The 21,455-nt window shown below is 38.9% G+C and overlaps 1 protein-coding gene across 2 annotated transcripts in view; it reads left to right on the top strand.

The window, feature by feature from the left end:
* The window catches only part of TAOK3 (TAO kinase 3), a 189,672-nt gene that overhangs the window by 148,249 nt on the left and 19,968 nt on the right, over positions 1-21,455 (top strand). For both annotated transcript variants that reach the window (XM_081253404.1, XM_081253403.1), the window contains 3 exons: positions 7,784-7,918; positions 17,483-17,719; positions 19,419-19,547. In XM_081253404.1, coding sequence (XP_081109530.1) covers positions 7,784-7,918; positions 17,483-17,719; positions 19,419-19,547 — 501 coding nt within the window. The remainder of the gene's footprint in view (positions 1-7,783; positions 7,919-17,482; positions 17,720-19,418; positions 19,548-21,455) is intronic.

Here is a 21,455-nt window from a genome sequence, read left to right on the forward strand (position 1 = left end):
TAGAGAACTCCTAAAACTCAACAACAGTGAAAAAACAACCTGAATCAAAAATGAGCAAAGGACTTGAATCAACATTTCTCCAAAGAAGATATAAAAATGGCCAGTAAACACATGAAAAGATGCTCAACATCATTAATTATTAGGGAATTCTAATCAAAACTACAATGAGATACCACCTCACACACATTAATATGGCAACTATTTAAAAAAACCCAACATATAACAAGCATTGGTGAGGATGTGGAGAGATTGGAACCCTGGTACACTATTGGTGGAAATGTAAAAGGGTACAGCCACTGTGGAAAATGGTATGGTGGTTCCTCAAAAAATTAAAAATAGAATTACCATATGATCCAGCAATTCCATTTCTCAGTATATATCCTAAAGCATTGAAAGCAGGGTCTCAAAGAGATTTTCGTACACTCATGTTCATAGCAACATTTTTCACAACAGCAAAGAGGTGGAAGCAATGTAAATGTCCATTGACAGATGAATGAATAAACAATATGTGGTATATATGTACAATGGAGTATTATTCAACCTTTAAAAGGAAGGAAATTCTGCCATATGCCACAATGTGGATGAACTGTGAAGACATTATGCTAAGTGAAATAAATGTGCCAGTCACAAAGAGACAAATACTGTATGGCTCTTAGGGTAGTCAGAATCATAGACAGAAAGTATAATGATGGTTACTAGGGATTGGGGGAGGGGATAAATGGGGAATTGTTATTTAATGGGTACAGAGCTTCAGTTTTACAAGGAGAAAAGAGTTATGGGAATGGATGATGGTGACAGTTATACAACATTATAAGTGTATTAGCACTGAACTGTACACTTGAAAATAATTCAGATGGTAACTTTATGTGTATTTTACCACAATGAAAAAAGGAAAAAATTATAAGCAGGCTAGAAGAATAGAATATATTGTATATAAAAACAATATTAAATAATCATATCTCTTCATGAAACCCATTTAGTCCTATACCAGAGCTTAAAATTATATTATCTTTAAACACAGTAGAAGTCAATTATTCGGAAGTTTCATTATTTGTTGGTTTACTTGAATTCCTAAAAGTTTTCCACTTGGGAACATAAATAAAGTAGGATCTTAAACTCTCAATAGAAAGTTTTATATAGTAGACTCTAGGAATGAGGAAACTAGTTTAAAGTTCTGTCTGCCACTGTTAGTTTTATTTTACTTTAGACAAGTCACAAACCTCTCCGGGCCTAGTTTTCTCCATCTGTAAAATAAGGAGTTGTTCTGTATGATTTCCAAGGTTGCTTCCAGCTCTGAAATTCTGTGCTCAGGAGCAAGCTTCATCCATGCCTCACTCAGGACAAGGTGTGCTTTTACCTCCTGCATTATGTATTTGGATTCCACTTAAGATTTCACTTGAAAAGGCTTTTTTTTCCCCTAAAAGCCAGTGCCCGGATCAGTCCCTTCTCCATGTAGATGGGATGGTAGCTACACTGTATTACGTATAGGTATGGGTAACGTGTTGCCTATGGGATTCTCCAGGAAGCAGAGCGGAGATGGTTTGGCACAGCAGGATCTTGTTTTGTTTTAATTAGGAAGTCCCTTTGGTGTCAACACCTGTGGGAGGGAAGAGAAAGAAGCAGCACTGGGCAGAGGGCAAAGTTGAACCGAGATGCAGTCCAATGGCAGCCTCAACCAACCCCTCCAGGGAACTTTGGAGCTAAAATGGCCCTTCAGAGTTGTCCAAACTGGGCCAGAGTGGCCAGGGCTAGATCAGTCATTGCATATGCGGAACCTGGGAAGGGTGCAAACTTGGACAAGGCTGCTCTCTCTGCAGCCCGTAGGAGAACTGACAGCCAAAGACGATTGCCGACAACAACTCCTTCCTTTAAAGGGGGATCTGGGCGGTGCATTTCTGGGTCTATTGTAATTTGTGACCACAAAGATTAGAAAAAAAAGCAATCAGTACTGTTTTATGAAACATTTTCCAGTTTTGTATTTCTAGAATCTTAGAAAAGCCTGTACATCACTAAATTATCATTTTATAAACAACGTTCTACCCATTTTCTCATTATCCTATTTTATTTTCTTTTTAATACTTGTCACTATCTAAAATTATATTATGTACTAATTTATCTATTATTTCATGAGTAGAGTGTAAATTTCATCATGGCTAAAACTATAGTTACCTTGTCCTGCACTATATCTCAACACCTAAAACAGTGCCTGGCACAGCATAGGCTATGAAATGAATAAGTAAATAACTATGGAATGAATGAGGAACAGACAAAAAGTACACAGTGAATGAACTAAATACCAGATACTAAACACCATCCTGTTTTGGTTCACTGAACATAATGGATTAAAAGGGTTAAATAATATTAAATACCTTTATGGTTTGAAAGACTAAAATAAATAGTTTTTCTCCAATAATAGTACTCTAGACAATAAGAACATGCTTAATAAATATTAAAATATAAGAATAAGAGTGGAGAATTTTTCCCCCACCCTTGACTGTTACAATCAAGACTGCAGACATATCCTAAATTAGTCGAATCATATATATGACCAGATGACCATTTTATATAGGAAGTAAACTTACTTTTAAAGGCCATGTGTAACTCGTAAGGGCATGGTTTGCAATTAACTGTTCTGCATCCAGAATAAAGATGCCCTGATTTTAAGAGGACAGTTCTATCACAGATCAAGTCCAAAAAATATAAAGTGGGACACTGAAAATTTTCCTTTAACATCAGGATTTCGGGTTACTTCTCTACAATCTTTGCCTCTACTCTGGTCTTTCCCAGGCCCTGAAGGGATCCTAATCTAACCTTCCCTTTGAGCAAGAATGATTTGATAAGTCTAAAGGTATATTCTGACAAAATAAACTTTAGGCACTTATTTCTTTTCCTCTTGCTAGTGTTGCCACACTGCTTTTTCCAATAACAAGAATATCACCTCATCTCTAGACTGTTAGCTCCTCGAGGACATCTCTCTTCACGTACCACCTAGATGGGTGTCTGTCACATAGTAAGCACTCAATAAATGTTTTGTGAACTAAAATGAAGATGAACTTTTATAGGACACAACCCTACACCTAAGTCCTTGATTATTCACAAATGAGTCCAGGGCAAACTCTTAATCCAGATTAGTTTTTTTTGCTGTAGCCTAGGCTGCCTCTGAGCCTCCACCCTACACCTTAAAACCATTGGGCATACAGCAGTAGCAAACAGATTTTAATATCACCCTAAGCAACAAAGTCTATTTTTTTTAATTTGTCAATTAAAAGGTATCTTTTATTTTGTTTAAGTCTAAAATCAATTACTGTTGCTTGCTGCTGCCTTCTATTAATGTAGATCACGAGACTTTAATATATTAAAACTCTTTGTTTATTAATCAATTTGTTGTTTCTAGTATGCCTAATGAACTCTAGTCATCATGGCCCTCTTTTAGAGATTATTTTTGAAAAATCATTCTCTTCTAACTCCTAAAGCTTTACTTGACCCTTCCTATTAGTCAATGTTAGTGGGTTTTTTTCTTCCCCCTTCTTTAAAAAAAGAACAGCTTTCACCATTTTCGTGGGAGGAAAAAAAGAAAAATGTCCTTGAGGGGATAGGATGTTCTAGTTTAATTTTCACTTGCTTCAGTGGCCTTTCCTGTTATTTTTGCTGAAGAGAGAGGCAGGTTCTTTGACTCTTCAACTCACATTTGGCAGAGTAAAAGTAAATTAACATATGAAGGCAATGTTTCTTAAACGGAGCAGTCATACAAAACACCTCTCTATAGTAACACCTTTATCCTCTGCTTTCTGATAGCCATTTTCTCTCCCCAATAGCTGTCCTTCCAGGTGAAGATATCCTTTTCCATCTTCTCGCCTTCCTCTGGCCCCAGCTTTTGATAGCTGTACCTGCTTAGGCAATCATTTAATCATTTTGAACAAAATGAAAGAGATGGTGGGTTTGCTGATCCCTTCTCCACAGCGTGAAAAGTATGGGAATCTATAAAAAGATGTCTCGTCACCAGAAAAAAAGCCATTTTTAGGTCCGCTTCCCCCCACCCCGGTCCCGCCCTGCCATGTAAAGGTGTGCTTGTGTGTGTGTCACTGTTTTGCGACTTCCTTAGAGTACAGAGTGGCAGGTTTTTATGAAATACAAATTTGAATTCAGTTAAATAATAACAAAGAAAATGTCATTTTTTTCAGAATCTCCTCAGACCTATATTCTTGAGCTTATTTATTCAGCAAACATTTTTTGAATGCCCACAAAGTATCAAGCACTATGCTAGGTGCCGGGAAAACAGATTTTTCAAACCACATTTACTCTGCCTTCAAAAAGCTCACAGTCCCATGCACAGGCGAGTATAAGTATGATGAGGAGTGTGATAAAGGTATACGCAAAGCATAACAGAGTCCAGTAGAGTGGTTTCCAAGGTTAATTTCAAGTTAACCTAGAAACTCTGAACAAGTGACCACACCATGAATCCTCATTTCGGAAGCATAAATAGTCAGACATTTAGGGAAAAACTTCTAAATAAAAGTAAAGCCCTTTGTCCAGGGAATAATAGTAAAGTTTTTAATCTGAAGACATTTTACTTTTTATAAAGAAAGGACATTATAAATTTACCAGGTTAACACAGACTTACTTAAAACTGGTCCCCAATTCATATTGGTATTTCAAAGAGCTATTTTGTTCGTTCCTGGATGAGAATGTTTTAAGGATAAATTATAAACAAGTCATATATTTTGTCTTGTTAAGGTAGAACATGATATTTGTTCTTAAACTTGTGAAATCATTCTTCAACATCAAAGAAGATGTTGGTCCTCTCATCAACATTTGTAAATCATATGCAGCGGTGCTTAACTGCGTAAAATAGCAAATTCACCCTTTCCAGTATTGATCTTAAAATGTGTTCAGGTCGGAAACTCTGGGAGGCAAGTATAGTCATTTTCAAAGGGGCTGCTACTCGAAGGGGTGATGTAACCAACAGACCACATACCCAGGAAAGCTGATAGTTTAATTTGTTCTTACTTGCTTCTCAAGTCACATTGCCCTCATTTTAAAATTGCTTCATTATTTAAGTTGTCTGCAGAGTTTTGAACTTGTTTTCAGCAATGGTGTTGAATATTTTAAAATTTATTTCCCTATGTACTTGGATATCCACTGTTAGACTAAAATATTGCCTCATCCTGTGGTCTCTTGTATAATATTTGGAGACTTAGTGTTGGTGATCTCTGTTATGAAGCTAGTACAAAAACTAAGTATTCTTTTATAATTTTTTTTTAAATTTTAAGGAGATGCAAGGGATTATACTTTTAGCGTTAGCATTATTTACTATATTTAAAGTAGATTAAAATTTTTGACCTCTTCTCTCAGACTAACTTCTAAAATAGCATTATTTTTTAAATATACCTTAGTGGGTTATTTAATTAGCTACATGTCAACTAAAATCACTATGGTCTCAAGTTTTAATTTTTCCAGTGTATTCCAATACCCTTGAGTTTAAAAAGTTAGCAAATATGATGTGACTTTTAATTTGATAAGGAGGATCCTAACCTACAAGTGTTAATTTTTATCTGAGAGAAAACAACTAATATTAAAGTTACACATATTTGCATATGAATGTGTTTTGTTTTATTCTGTTATGTGAATAGTGTGGATTCCACAGGTTAGCTTTGTAAATCAAGTTATCAAAATTTGAAATTTAGCTGCTGCCACAGCATTGAAGAGCTCCCTCTCAGTAAGTACACTTAATGTTAGCTAAGTAATACTCACCAAAACTCTGACCTGTAAAACCACAGGCCTCTCCCTAGCCTATCTCTTCTGATTGCTAGCATTTAGAAGCATCTTGCTTTTCTGGGATTATAATATTAAGTAAGAGCAATTTTGGAGTTAATGTAATTTATTAATAAATATCCAGCAATATGAATGGTAGTAGATCCCAGTGCCTTCCTCTCTAGAACCTTAAACCTAGATGTATAAATCCCACACCTAATCTCTCTTTGCCTGCTGAAATAAAAATTTAGATTTCCCAGGAAATAACGTAGAAAATTCTAAATTGACCTATCAAGTATTTTTTTATAAATTGCAAAAATATGGGTTGAGATGCATTTTTAATCTATAGCACTATCTAATAGAACTTTATGCAGTGATAGAAATTATCTGTATCTGCACTGTTCACTGTGGTAGCCATAGTTAGTGGCTAGCTTGAAACACAGCTGGTGTGACTTAGAAACTGAATTTTACATTTTATTTAATTAAAATATCCATGTGGCTAAAGGGTATCTTATTGGACAGCACAGCAGTAGAATATCCCTTGAATTTGATATATATGCCTTCAATGGCATTAAAGGTCCCTTCATTATTTGAAAACAAAATAGACCACAATACAGTAAATTAAAAAAAAAAATCTCTAAATATAGACGTAATGGTAAATACCTTCCCAACATTCTGAAGCATTCTGATTTTATAAAAGGGAAAAGAAAATCAACCCAATGATGAATTTAATCATGGGTCTTCTCTTTTACATAGAAACCTGGATGTAAAATTTAATTTTCCTCAAGGAGTTTATGTGTTTTGACTTTTCAGCATTTTACACTGTATAATAAAATTTTGTATTTTTTAAAACTCTTTAATTTTGTTTACTGATGAAGAAAAGAGCCATTATAAAAAATTTCAAATAGTCATGGACAAAATGCAAAATTGACTTCTCACAATGGTTTCTCCTAAAACCCTAGGGCAGTAAGAGAATTAATTTCTCCTTCCCCGTGCTGAACATGTACTATTTGAAAATCCCCCATGGTTGTACATGTTTCTGAGCTATTAATTATTATAGTATCTTTTTTTCTGAAAGGTTAGTGCTACTTACTGACTGGCCTTTCCATCTTTTATCGAGCAAAGCATTGCGCTTTGAAAGCATTTACCCCTTTAAAAGTCATTTCAGTTGCATTTAAGAAACATCCATTATTATCTTTCCAAGGAATGTTATTTTTCACTGGGCGTTACAATAAGATTAATCATCTTTGCCTGTCAAGAAGCCCAGACCTGATTAAATCAGTCAAGGACATTAAATTTCAGCTTTACTCACTCTGGTGACCATACCGACACTGAGTTGAGGAAGAATTTGTGAAAGTATCATTTTGTTAAAATTGTATGCCTGTCTCTTTAAATCTAAAAAAAAAAATCCTTTCAGAAGCTGTAAAGAGAAGGTGCTAGAACTGTGTACGATCATGACTGGAAAGCAGGATCCCTCAGTGACTGCCGAATCTTCCCAGCACAAGATAGAGAGGCAGCCCAGCACAAGCCTACACTGGTTCTAGGCAGAATGATGATCCTACCGAACAGATCTCAAATAAAATTAAATTGAGAAAGCAGATCTTTCAAGGGAATGAGGCGGAGGCTCGCTTTTATGTTAAAAGCCACCAGCATCCTCCTTGCTAGACATGGACATGACATTTTTAAAGGAATTATTTGGTTACAGCATTTTAAGCAAACTGTTCTAAGGAGTCTGTACATTGCCTTGTTTTTTCTATTCTTTTTTTCTTTTGCATATATGTAATTCTGGAGGTAAAGAAAAAGCCTGCCAGGGATTCAGAAGGCATCCCACTAGCGATCAGCTGACATTCCTAACTGAAGGCTGCAATGTGTTGCTTATTCATTTTGTACCGTGGGAGCTGCGGGGACTAGCAGAGAGCTAAACTATGCATTTCAAACAGCAGTGCTTGTGCAGAAAGAGGGGTGAGAGAGAGGCAGCCGGCGAGGAAAGAGCACAGCTGGACTTTCTCCTTGTTTTTATCCATTTCTGCAGGATCATGTATTCATAAGGGATGAGGCGGGCCACGGCGATCCCAGGCCTGAGCCGCGGCCTACCCAGTCAGTTCAGAGCCAGGCCCTCCACTACCGGAACAGAGAGCGCTTTGCCACGATCAAATCAGCATCTTTGGTAAGCAAACACCCCTCTACCCACCTTCCCTTCCTTCCCCTCCTCCCCATCTGGCAGCCTCTCGCCCTCCCTGAGCCTCTCTCGGCTTCATGGATGGGAGGAAAGGAGTCAAGGATGTTTTCTCCCTCCTAATAATTTTATTCATTTTAGAAAAAAATCTGTTGGCATAGCAACCTGATCTCAGATATTTTAGCATTGTCTACGGCATGGAGAAAAAAACCCTTTGTGTGTGTGTGTGTGTGTGTGTGTGTGTGTGTGTGTATTTATATATGCTGTATGTGCAAAATAAAAGGCCTTTGAGATGAAGTTGCTAATCTGTCCAATTTTGTAGAAGCTATTTATCTTTTCATTGAAATAATAATGCTAAAAAATATTTTAAAGGTATTTGGGGGGGGGGGGGTGTGTGTGCGTGTGTGTGTGTGCAGACCACTATGATTCTTTTTGTATAGATACCTGTGTGTCTGTAATGTGTACACACACATCAAAAGATAAAACACAATTTTTTAAAAATATATGGTTGCTGGCTAATGTATGTAATTGTAGGAAATAAGGTACTTGCTTCCCAGGGATGGATTGCTGTTTCGTCTGGTTCATTCATTTAGTTATTGCAACAATGGTAGTGGCTGCACTTCCCCGTTTAACCCCTGAAGAATTTGCTGGCACCGATAAAACAAGAAGGGTTTTGTAGGAGATGGTAGAGATGGTTGTGGAAGAAAAGATACTGTAGGATCCTTCAGCATTTTTACTATTGCAAATGTGATTGCTGGATGCCCTTGTAGTAGCAAAAGGGGTGTGTGCTGGAAGAGTTAGTTTTCATGCCTCCGCCCCTTGGCCCCCCACGCGTGCGCGTGCGCACTCACACACACACACACATACACACACACACACACATCGTTTCATCCTTGGCACTCTAAACTCTCTTTAATCATTTGCTTCTGAATCTCACTTCTCAGCCAAAAAATTATTGAAATATTAGTTGTTTTGCTCAAATTGATGTTAGAGGTCACATGGGCAGGAAGAGTTAGTGTACACTGCCTGGCTATTACATTTAGAACCTATGATGACATCATCCAAGGCCGACCCAGAAATGATTATTTTTCTTGTCCTATTTTTAAAATCTGATTTCCACTTTTATTTCTCAAGTGTTTTAAAGGCTTCATTTACCTTTGGGATTGATAATGGTTTATAATTTTTAAAAACCCAAATATAAGGAAAATGGAAGTTAAAGCACCTACATATTGCTATGCCTGCTGCTGTCTAAAAGCAAGCAATTTAATTTAGACTGCTTACAAATAAGCCTGGCTTTAAGTTCCTTTGTATAGAATTTTCTTGTATTCTCTTCAATGGACAATTTTTCATTTTAAATGCATGCCATACTGTGTAATGGAGATCTTAAAATGTCCACTATGTATTTACTAATGATTATTAAGCACCTACAAAGCATGCTTTTGAGTCTAAATAAAACATCTTGAAATTACTGAATAATAAATACCTTCATACCATGAAATCTGACAAAAGAAGAAATATGGTGTGTTTAGAACATGACTACTTACCACTGACTCTTGTGAGACTTGTACCTTTATCCAGACCTGTGCATGTTGAAATGAGAGGAGAAATGAACAGCCACTGAGATTCAGAGCACCATAAGCAGGTTTTGAATGTGAAGCAGACATTGTATGTGGGTTTTCCCCCTCCGGGACAGGTTCTCTTCTTTTCTCACTTGCCACACCCTCATTCCCACATCATATATTCATGACCTCTCCTGACGCCCAGGAAGATCACTACTGCCACGCCAGAATGGTCTTACGCTCACATTTGTGAACTCACCCAGGCTTCTCTGTGTGTGTATCAGCCATTATTATCCCTCTCTGTGAATGATGAAAGCTGCTTCCCTACTAGGCTATCTCAGGGCCACGGGCAAAGTCCTCAGGTACCCCTCTGAATCCTACAGGCTTCATAGTGCCCATCCAGAGAGCAGCTGGGATCAGTCTCTCTGAGGGACTTTTGATTTGCTAAAAGGCCCCTGCACCTATATTAAGTTAAAAACAGAGTGGCTGATAGGCTGTTGCTGTAGCCACAAAATAAGGTGTTTTATGTGTAAAATCTTCTCCAAATGTGATGCTTTGGGAGTCACAGTGGGATTGATGCAAGTTTATCAGCATTCATTGGTATTTGTATTTAACAGTTTTTAGGGAGAAGAAAATTAATGAAAGGGAAAAGTGGTATGGTTCTGAGTGGTTCCATGTCCCATTTTGGACAGTCTAACTGTTGGTTAAGATTAACAGTTGTGGATATTTTAATATACATTAATGAGTGCTACAGTTCTACTACCCATCATATTATTTGTTTTAAAGGCTTATTCCAATAGGAATATATAAATCAGGACCCTGGAACATCAAAAAGAAGTATCTAATTTTAAAAAACTTATCTCAACCCTTATTGTTTTCCGTGAACCCCTGCTCAAATGATAAAGTCTAAAATTACTTAAAATGACATAAAAGTAAGAACAAGATCATGGAAAAATGAAAGTCCAGGGTACTGAATAATCAAGTCATTGTTGAAACCTCACTTCTTACAGTTAGTAGCAATACAATATTGATTTATTTTTTTTGGTTTTACTCTTTCTTTATAACCTACTAGCAGAAGTGCTAACAAACCATAGAGTGATCCAAAAGTGAACAGCAAAAAGAAAAAGAATTTAGAAATTAGTTTTTCAGTTACTAGATAATAAGTGATACGTGTATATTTTAAAGAGACTTGCAAACTGACAAAAAAATTTCAGTTCCTCAAATTTTTTATATCAGCCTACCTCTTCTAATAAACCTAAAAGAAGCCTAGCTCTGTAGTTTTTCCACTTATCATTTCTTTCTACATTGTGCTTTTTTTTTTTTTTGCGGTACGCGGGCCTCTCACTGTCGTGGCCTCTCCCATTGCGGAGCACAGGCTGTGGATGCTCAGGCTCAGCGGCCATGGCTCACGGGCCTAGGCGCTCCACGGCATGTGGGATCTTCCCGGACCGGGGCACGAACCCGTGTCCCCTGCATCAGCAGGCGGACTCTCAACCACTGCGCCACCAGGGAAGCCCTACCTTGTGCTTTTGAATGGAGCTATTGACAAATATATTAAGCCAATGGGCTACAGGCTTTTACTGATGATGTTTTTATTATTTTGGCACCTTAAAACTGAGATTTTTTATGTTATTATGCACTGTTGCACAATTACCTTTGTAACAAAGGACCTTCATACCAGAGGAAACCCTGAGGAAACTTTAGAATTTTATATATATGTGTGTGTGTGTGTGTGTATATATATATATACATGTATATTATAATGATTTAAGGGCAGAGATTATTGACCTTATTTTGAAAAATTAGGGAAAGGAAGGGCATTTCATGGAATCTCTTTTACTTTATCCTTTCTTTTTCTTCTTTTGTTTGAAAGTTCACATTGGGCTGATACATTACATGAGAAAAGGAGTTGTTTTATACAGTTCTTTGGAATTACTACTCATCGGACTTCTTGGGCTTTTGAGATGTGCCTTCCTTGAGTTTTTGTTGTTGGTGAATGGAGATCCTAACATTTTAATTAGATTAGTGACCCATGGGAGTGTTTTCAGCTATTGTTATATCTGATGTCATTTCCTAAAATTTCATAGTGTCCTGGGTCACTGGCACTTCCCATAGTAGATGTTACTATAGAGAGCACCAAGGCCATATCTATAAGACATTTCAGCTTCTGGCCTTATAAAGGAATTCTCACTAGGATGCAGTGGTCTTACTACACGTGTGAATTTATGTTAGAATGCACATTAGGGAGAGGGGCATGAAACTCTTAATTTCTAATACCAAGAAAGCATGTAAGAGAAAATTATTATTGTTCTATCCATTCAAATATAGATTCTTTGGCTTTACCAGATTCAATAGAAAAGCTCATATAAAAATGGAATCTTCACTTGCTTTTTAAAAATGTAACATAGGGGCCTCCCTGGTGGCGCAGTGGTTGAGAGTCCGCCTGCCGATGCAGGGGATACGGGTTCGCGCCCCGGTCTGGGAGGATCCCATATGCCGCGGAGCGGCTGGGCCCGTGAGCCATGGCCGCTGGGCCTGCGCATCCGGAGCCTGTGCTCCGCAACGGGAGAGGCCACAACAGTGAGAGGCCCGCATACCGCAAAAAGAAAAAAAAAAAAAAATGTAACATAATCATTGAACTAATTGTGAAATTGTATACCTAAATGAGTCTGATAGACAAGCGTAAAAATATTAGAGCCTCAGCAGTAAATGCTACTGTTTCACCTCTCATGTGCCCTGCTGTTCTGTTCCTAAATGCTTGAAAATGTGTTCTCTCCCTGAATAGTGTACCAGAGGCTGCTTATCAGAATATTGCATATCTCCTCTTTCCTTATTCTTGGCTTTTTAATCTCACTAAGATCATTGCTGATACTATTTTTCACTTGTGCTACTGCCCAACCCACATGACCAAAGTCTCTCAGTAAATGTGTTGAATGAATGAATGAAGTCTCTTCCAGTCCTGTTATCACAGGAGAATTTGGATTTATAAGTGTGCATTTCAAAGTTGCTCATGTCAGTTTTTCTGTGTAAGGCAGAATTGCCTGGATCAGTCATTACTTTTATTATGAATTTAAAACATTTTTTCCCTAGGTGTTCTAAAGAGTGGAATGTCAGATTTCTAATGCCAAAATGTGACTCATTGTATTCTTTTTAAGAACTTGCTATAAATTTTATTTGTTCTAAGTGCTGAGGTAGCCAGTTTTATCATATGCATTATTTTGTTTCTTATACATAACTAATCTTATAAGTTGGCTTTGATCTCTTAAGAGGGTAACATTATCAGCCACCCTCCTCTTTTTTTTTAAATTCTTTATTTTATTTTATTTATTTTATTTTATTTTATTTTGGGCTGTGTTGGGTCTTTGTTTCTGTGCAAGGGCTTTCTCTAGTTGTGGCAAGTGGGGGCCACTCTTCATCGCAGTGCGCAGGCCTGTCACTATTGTAGGCTCTCTTGTCGGAGCACAGGCTCCAGACGCGCAGGCTCAGTAGTTGTGGCTCACGGGCCTAGTTGCTCCGTGGCATGTGGGATCTTCCCAGACCAGGACTCGAACCCATGTGCCCTGCATTGGCAGGCAGATTCTCAACCACTGCGCCACCAGGGAAGCCCCACCCTCCTATTTTATCTTCAGTAAGTTGCTTATTAGCCTTCTAGTGCAGTGTTCTGTACTTGGTAGGCATACAGTACACTTTGGATGAAGTGGTTTGTTTTAGGGCCAAATTTTGCTGGAATTAAGTAGGGTAGAATGCAATGGATGTAGAAACTTTCTGAAAAAAGTTCAGCCTTCCTTTATGGTTCTTTATTTATTATTATTTTTTTTTGCTGTACGCGGGCCTCTCACTGCTGTGGCCTCTCCCGTTGCGGAGCACAGGCTCCGGACACACAGGCTCCACGGCCATGGCTCGCGGGCCCAGCCGCTGCGCGGCATGTGGGATCTTCCGGGATAGGGGCACGAACCCGTGTCCCCTGCATCGGCAGGCGGACTCTCAACCACTGCGCCACCAGGGAAGCCCTGGTTCTTTATTTTTATATACTATTCCAGGTATATGAAATAGTTAATTCAGAGTCTGAAATTATATATACTTGTAATCCACAACCTGGATATAAGTACAGTTTTATTGTTAAACTGACCTTTCTCTTGGATCCACTTCTGGTCTATGTCCCCATCACCAGAAATGCTTAGTTGAGGGGGGACAGGAACCTATTACTCTTAGCTTGGCAGAAGAAGGAAACCAACCCATATCGAACATCTCCTATGTGTCAGACACCTTGCTAGGCACAAGTGTTATCTCATCATAGCAATAGCTCCTCTTCAAGATTTTGAGAGACTTCAAGAAGTTATATATAATTTGCCCAAGATCAGTTATATATGTGAGGGATGGAATGAGATTTGTCTCCTAGCAACCTACTAAGTGTGGCAAGATGATGCTACCCATTTTTCGTTGATCACACTTTTGAGACTACCATTGTAAAAGCCAGTCACTACATTTCTATAAGTTCCTCAAATTTTTAGAGTTATTCAGTTTGTAATTTAGACTTAACTCTCTCCAGCATTCACTTTTTTGGGTGTTTGATTTCCTCTATTACTTTTTAACAGAAAGCTTCATTTCTTTTCTGCCTTGGTGATGTGAATTTCCTCAGGCAATTCAAGAGCCTAGGACCTTAGTTCAAACCCCAGGCTTTATAAAAATTAAAGAGGTAAATTACATGTGAAAGCACATTGTGTAAACCATAAAACATGATTAAAATCATGAGCTATTTTTAATTCTGTTGACCAAATAGCGTATTCATAAGCCATGAAGTATAAACTTAAAACACACACGGTATACATAACTGTATAATAATATATTTTTATATATTTCATGTTAGACTTCATGAACAAACTGTTGTTATACTTTTATTTAAATTCATCTCTCTAGCTTGAGCGTGGAATTCTAAAACTCAGTATCTCTAAATGTACCTAAAAAGACAATTACTTTGAAACTTAGAAATTATAGTTGTAACAAATGAAAAGTGATATCTTACGAGTTTAAGAAAGTGATTATCCAAATTATGGGAAGCATTCTCATTTACAAGCAAAATGTCTCTCCTGGCATTCAGTGCTGTACAGTGATAGCATGGTGAGCTTGTAGTTTGTCTCTGCCGCATGCTTGTATGATCTGGTATGCGGTAGGACCACCCTCTTCACAGGGACTCACACACCAATTAGGATAGAAAATGTTCTTGACACAAGTCATTTCCATTTTATCTTGGGGCTGCCTGGTTTAAGGAAATGGCCATCCTGAGAATATTTTATCGACCACAAGCCAGTCAAACATTCTGCTGGCAAGTTGTGTCATGATGGCTGTAGAGTGTGCCATGCCTCAGCTTTGGGAATCTGATTAAAGAAGGGATGCTCAAATAAGAAAAAATAAGTTTGTGGGTAAAATACGTCTCAAACCCATTACCCAAGGACAGACACTTTACTGCCATATTTGTCTGAAAAAGAAGTGAATGCAAAAAGGACTAAATGGTATCCTTTCTGTGACTGGAATTTTTTTACCTATAATTAAACTTCAGAAAGGCACAAGTATGAGAAAGTGAAACACATGCATTGTTTCAAACTACTTCCTCCTTTTATCATGAAATAAGTACTTAAAAAAACATGTTATAATGATGACAAAACATTATTATTTTCTTTAGAGTTTTAGGTGCCTCTTTGGTGATGCTATCCCTTTTTTTTTTTTTCCTTTGTCTTGAAGTATCTTCTGTTCTTACTCCTCATCCTTAAAGAAGATTGTCCTTTAGAAAAGAGAAATGAATATAAGAAACATAGTGTTAGGTTCAGCTGGAAAGGTTTCAAAGTTCGGCTTATGTTTAATGGTATACTTTGATAATACTATCCAGTTGCAGAATAGTACTCTCTTGATAGGAAGGACTCAGTCTAGTATGCAGGGATACCTTCTAAAAAGAGCAAAGAAACAAACTGTTCTTTGTACAAAATGCACTTTGACCCACAAACTGAAAATAGTAGAAAGAATTAATAGCAGCATGAAAATTTCCAGTAAAACTTGTTTGAGGGTTAGGTTGGGGAGAAGTGTCTTATAGTAGTAGATCAGAGTGACTGAATTATTTAGTGTAAAACAAAACTAAAGTGATAATTGTGTAATTAAGGTTTTCTACTAAAATAGGGATGATTAGAAGGAAGTGAACAGGACAATAATGAGGGGTCGTAAATTAAAGGAAGGACTGGAAAATCAGAAAAGGTTTAATAGAAAGAAACAAGAGATGCCGAAATTTACATTTGCAATCTTCAGTTTGTTGGATATTCACTTGAGAATGGATTAAGGAAAAATTACTAAGAAAAGTAACCATCTGGGGCTTCCCTGGTGGCGCAGTGGTTGAGTGTCCGCCTGCCGATGCAGGGGACACGAATTCGTGCCCCGGTCTGGGAAGATCCCACATGCCGCGGAGCGGCAGGGCCCGTGAGCCATGGCCGCTGAGCCTGCGCGTCCAGAGCCTGTGCTCTGTAACGGGAGAGGCCACAACAGTGAGAGGCCCGCGTACCGCAAAAAGAAAAAAGTAACCATCCAAAAATCATAGAAATCTTTTCTCCTCTTTAGGAGACCACGTGAGTGTATATAATTTGTTAATATCGCTTTTGTGGGGAAGGGGAGAAAGGAGACAGATGAGTTTAAAGGAGAGAGCTCGCTCTCACTCTCGCTCCGTTCATGTTAAGAATCGGAATTAAATCTTGTTCAAACTATTTTAAAGGATATTCAAGATTCCTATGACTGTTAGAGACATGATCTTTAAAAAGAAACAAATAAGCAATATGCTGTAGTGCAGCGCTGCCCAACCAGAGGGATTTTGCCCGCCAGGGGACATTTGGCAATGTCTACAGAGTTTGGTTTTTTTTTTTTTTTAGGCTTTTAATTTATTTATTTATTTATTTATTTTTGGCCGTGTTGGGTCTTCGTTTCTGTGCGAGGGCTTTCTCTAGTTGCGGTGAGTGGGGGCCATTCTTCATCGCGATGCGCAGGCCTCTCACTGTCGTGGCCTCTCTTGTTGCGGAGCACAGGCTCCGGACGCGCAGGCTCAGTAGTTGTGGCTCACGGGCCTAGTTGCTCCGCGGCATGTGGGATCTTCCCAGACCAGGGCTCGAACCAGTGTCCCCTGCATTGGCAGGCAGATTCTCAACCACTGCGCCACCAGGGAAGCCCGATATTTTTAATATTGTCTTGACTTGGGACATGCTACTGGCATCTGGTGGGTAGGCCAGGGATGCTGCTAAACATCGTACAATGCACAAGATAGCCTCTCAAAACCAAGAATTATCTGGCTCTTGTCAGTAGTGCCAAGGTTGACAAATCCTGGTGTAGTGGAAATAGCACGGCTCTGGAATCAGACAGAAATGGGTCTGCATCCTAGCTCTAATCCTTATTAGCTATGTGACCTTCAGGATATACATTATGATATATCAAAAATGTGTAAAGGGGCTTCCCTGGTGGCTCAGTGGTTGAGAGTCCGCCTGCCGATGCAGGGGACACGGGTTCGTGCCCCGGTCCAGGAGGATCCCACATGCCGCGGAGCAGCTGGGCCCGTGAGCCATGGCCACTGAGCCTGCGCGTCCAGAGCCTGTGCTCCGCAACGGGAGAGGCCACAACAGTGAGAGGCCCGCATACCACACACACACACACAAAAAGTGTAAGTATATTTGGGCTGAATGAATATATTAATTCCCTTAAGTCTCAATTTCTTCATCTATAAAACGGTGGTGTAAACACCTACCTTATGAGTGAATAGAATGAATAAGTGAATGAGATGGTTTGTAAGATTAGAGGTAATATTAAGAGCACCCAACTCTGGTGCCTGGTACATGTGAGTGTTCAGGAAATGGTAATTAAATTGATGGTGACAGTGAGAAATAAAATTATGCCAGAGGGTCCTTCTGCTTTGCCTGAAAGTTTCTCTTCCACGAATCTGGTTACCTGAGTTCTGTTCCCCAACCCAAATCAGGTTACACGACAGATCCATGAGCATGAGCAGGAGAACGAGTTGCGGGAACAGATGTCAGGTTATAAGCGGATGCGGCGCCAGCACCAGAAGCAGCTGATCGCCCTGGAGAATAAGCTGAAGGCTGAGATGGACGAGCACCGCCTCAAGCTACAGAAGGAGGTGGAGACACATGCCAACAACTCGTCCATCGAGCTGGAGAAGCTGGCCAAGAAGCAAGTGGCTATCATAGAAAAGGAGGTCAGTGTGCGCACACATGCCCTCCTGCCACAGCCAAGCCAAGCCTGTTCCAGTCCGCAGCATCCTGTGAGCTGGAGGCGGGAGTGGTGTGCTTTTTGGGGATGGAGGACAGTACTGCTTTGGGGAAGGGGGTCCAGGTTTTATGGGGCTACTTAAAATTGTCATTAAAAGTTAAGAGAGTAACTGAAAGTATATATTGCATTCTTGTCCATTCAGATATATTCTGAGCATCAGTCCCCTGATGGGGGTGTGATACACATAAAAAGAACCAAAATACTTCTATCCTATGGAAACTTGCACCACTCAGGTCTGTTACTGTGCCTGCCTCACCCACAGTCCTCTTCAAAAGAAAACTGCTCTACAAATAGTCCCTTTTAGTGGCGATAATCCCTGCCTACAGCTGATTGGACTAGGGATGGGCACCTGACCAATGGCAGCAAGTAATTGATCTGGCTACTGCTTGGGTCTTCTAGGGACCATCTCTCTTCCCCATCCAGGTTCTACTAATTTTAAAAACAGACAAGAAGGTAATGGAGATTGAGTCAAAATATCACTTTATTACTGATAAATATTAGATAGGAGAAGTGATTTATATCTGAATGGAAACAGGCCTAATAATACTGAACAAAATTAAACAGACTTGCCCACCTAGGCACTGGCAGTGCTAAACCAGTCGCCTTCCCCATCCCCACCCCCGATGAGACTTACATAGTATGGAAAAGCAGGGGTGAATTTGTGCTCCCTGGGGATGGAGTGGCTGGGGACAGGGTGCCAGGAGTGTTTCAGTAATTATGCTCTCTCTCTTCCTGGAAGGAAACATCAGAATTGTAGAAGCATTCCCCCAAACAGCCATCAATCTATGAGGCAGTCTGGCATGAAAACCTCTGCCCAAACAGGGGCAATGTTGATTAAATAAACCAGTCAGAGTCTTTCTTGGGAATTTGATTTGGTAAATATGTGGAAAGAGTTGTTCATAATGGAAAAGTTGTTTATAATAGAAGCTAAAGGTGAAAAGATCCATAGAAAGAACCATAAAGCATACTTCTCTTTCTGTTCCCTAAGTATCTCATTGTACATATGTGCTTTGTCTAGATGGTTCCCTGAAACTTAGATTTGGTCGCTCTCTTTTGATTGGGTTATCTTTTGTTTGGCCTGTTTTCTATCCATTTAGGAGCCCCCAAAATGTCCTGATATCCAACTATTGTGGATTATAGCAGATGCCTCAGGAAGCAAAATGCCATTAACTTTGCCTATTATACTAAAGATGACCCCATTCAAAAATCTGATAGTTGAAATAACCAATTAGAGAGTTAAATTCTTGGAATAAAACTGGCCAGTCATCATTATTTATCCATTTTTATAATTTAACCCTTAGGCCACCAACAATATGATAAAAATCTTTTATTATAATCCTTAGTTCACCTTTCATACCATGTATTTTGTATGTGTTCAGTAAAACATGTTTATGGTTTACCTTCATGTTTTTCCCATAATTGGGAATATATTTTTCACTGGTAAAAATTTCAATTTTTTCTTTTCTGTTTAAGATGCAGGAGAATCAAAACAGGCATTTACTTATCTGTGTTTTAATTGTTTGTTCAAAAATACTTTTGGTCTCTTTTAATGCATTCGAGAATATAGACAGCTGAATTCTGTGTGAAGAACAATTCATCCTATATTACATTTGTTATTTTATCAGGCAAAGGTAGCTGCAGCAGATGAGAAGAAGTTCCAGCAACAGATCTTGGCCCAGCAGAAGAAAGACTTGACAACTTTCTTAGAAAGTCAGAAGAAGCAATATAAGATTTGTAAGGAAAAAATAAAAGAGGTAAGAATACCAATATTTTGTAGTCATCAAGTTGCCATTAGAATGGCTGGAACTTAAAACTACTTCGTCTTACATTGTGATCAATAGTGTAACCCATTGATTCTCAAACTTTCCAGTAGAATCACCTGAAGTGGTTATTAAAACAGATTGCTAACCCACCACTAAATTTTCTGTTTCAATGGATCTGGGGTGAAGTTTGAAATGTGCGTTTCTAACAAGTTCCCACGTGATGCTGATGGTGCTGGTCCACGCACCACACTTCAGGAACCATTGGCCTAACTCTAAACTATTCTTGCCTACTTCTGGTTTGTTCTCCACACTTCAGCCAGTGGTCTTTTCAAACCATGAGTCTCATCATATCACTTCATGATTTTTAATATTCATTGGCTTCCCATTGCTCTTAGGATAGATCAAAATACTAGAAGTCCATATGTGGTCAGCTACCCGCCTCCCCTCCACTCTCATCTCACACCAACGTTCCCCCCACCTGCTTACCCCACCCCTGACTTAGTGCTGCTTCTGCCACTGTGGTCGCTTTTGGCTCCTCAAATGCGTCAAGCTCTGACCTTCTCCACGGTCTTTGCTCTCACTCTTCCTTCCACCAGGGTGCTCTCCCCACCCCCACTTCCAGTCCCTTCCCAACCTCCTTGTAAGACTAAGGATTGCTTATTAGTACCATAACTTAAATTTCACTTCCCCAGGGAAGCCTTTCCTTGACTGCCTTGACCAAGACAGGTGCTTCTGGTTTTACAACACTAATTTTCAATCATATATATATGATTGGAAAAAATATATATATATTTTAGTGATTATTTGAGCTATTTTACCCTACTAGACAGTAAGCAGTAAGAGAAAAGACCATGTCTTTTTGTGTGTGTGTGGCTCATGACTATCCCTGTGTCTGGTACATGTGAATATTTGATAAATGAGTGACTGATTCTTGAATGTTTGGTTGAAGACGTCTAGTGGACTTAGAGAGTCCCCTTGAGGAATTGCAGTTTGACCTGAAAGCTCAAATTTCTTCACTTCTCCTTTTACCAGTACTTACAGGTGAATTGCCTGCAGTTCCATAGACTTTCCTCCTCATGAGACTTAGGACTTCTTATTTGTGGACTAGTAGTGTATTAAGGTTTAATAGCATTCAGATGGGACATTGATTTAGTGTATGAAATCATTCATTTGAGCTCATATTCTAAGTTAACAATATGGGACTTAGCAAGATTCCTCTCCAACTCTTTTTTAATTAGGAAGTGAAAGCAAGCGGGTTGGGGTGAGCCTCAGGATCTTTTGCCCTGCCCAGATGAATCACTGGCAATTGTTGGAACCAACAGAAATTTGTATCTGCTCCGCACTGCCAGAATGGAAAGAATCTCTGACACTGTAAGGTCTAGAAAACCAGGGTGTAGAGAGAAATAGCCAAACCAACAAGATACACATGCTCTCCATTTTCTTTTAGTTATTGTTTGATCTTGATTATTATATCATAATAGAAAGATGTTTCTGGATCACAGAGATAACCTTGATTTTTCAATAAGAAATTTTGGAATTTTCTCAACTGAAGATATTCTTATTTCTAACTCCATGTGTTCACTCATGCTCTGGAGGCCGTACTTTATGGCTGCAGCCACTATTTTGAGCATTTGTACCACTAAGGTATTTGGAGATTTGCATGAACTCCATCTTTAGAAGGTTTTCCCACAGACCAGAATTCAAAAGTCCTCAGGAATAGGGCTATTTTTGGTTCACCATACTCAGATTTATGAGTTTGAGAGACCACAGGCCTAAATGTACAAGTCCTTCAACATGCTCATGGAGAAAAACAAGCCTACATCCAATTTAAGATCGTCTCTATAAGGCTTTCTATGCAAAGCTAGTATTACTCCTTATGAAGTAAAGCTCAGTTCAGAC

The sequence above is a fragment of the Mesoplodon bidens genome, assembly GCF_964165515.1.
Source record: "Mesoplodon bidens genome assembly, chromosome: 13".
Taxonomy (NCBI): domain Eukaryota; kingdom Metazoa; phylum Chordata; class Mammalia; order Artiodactyla; family Ziphiidae; genus Mesoplodon; species Mesoplodon bidens.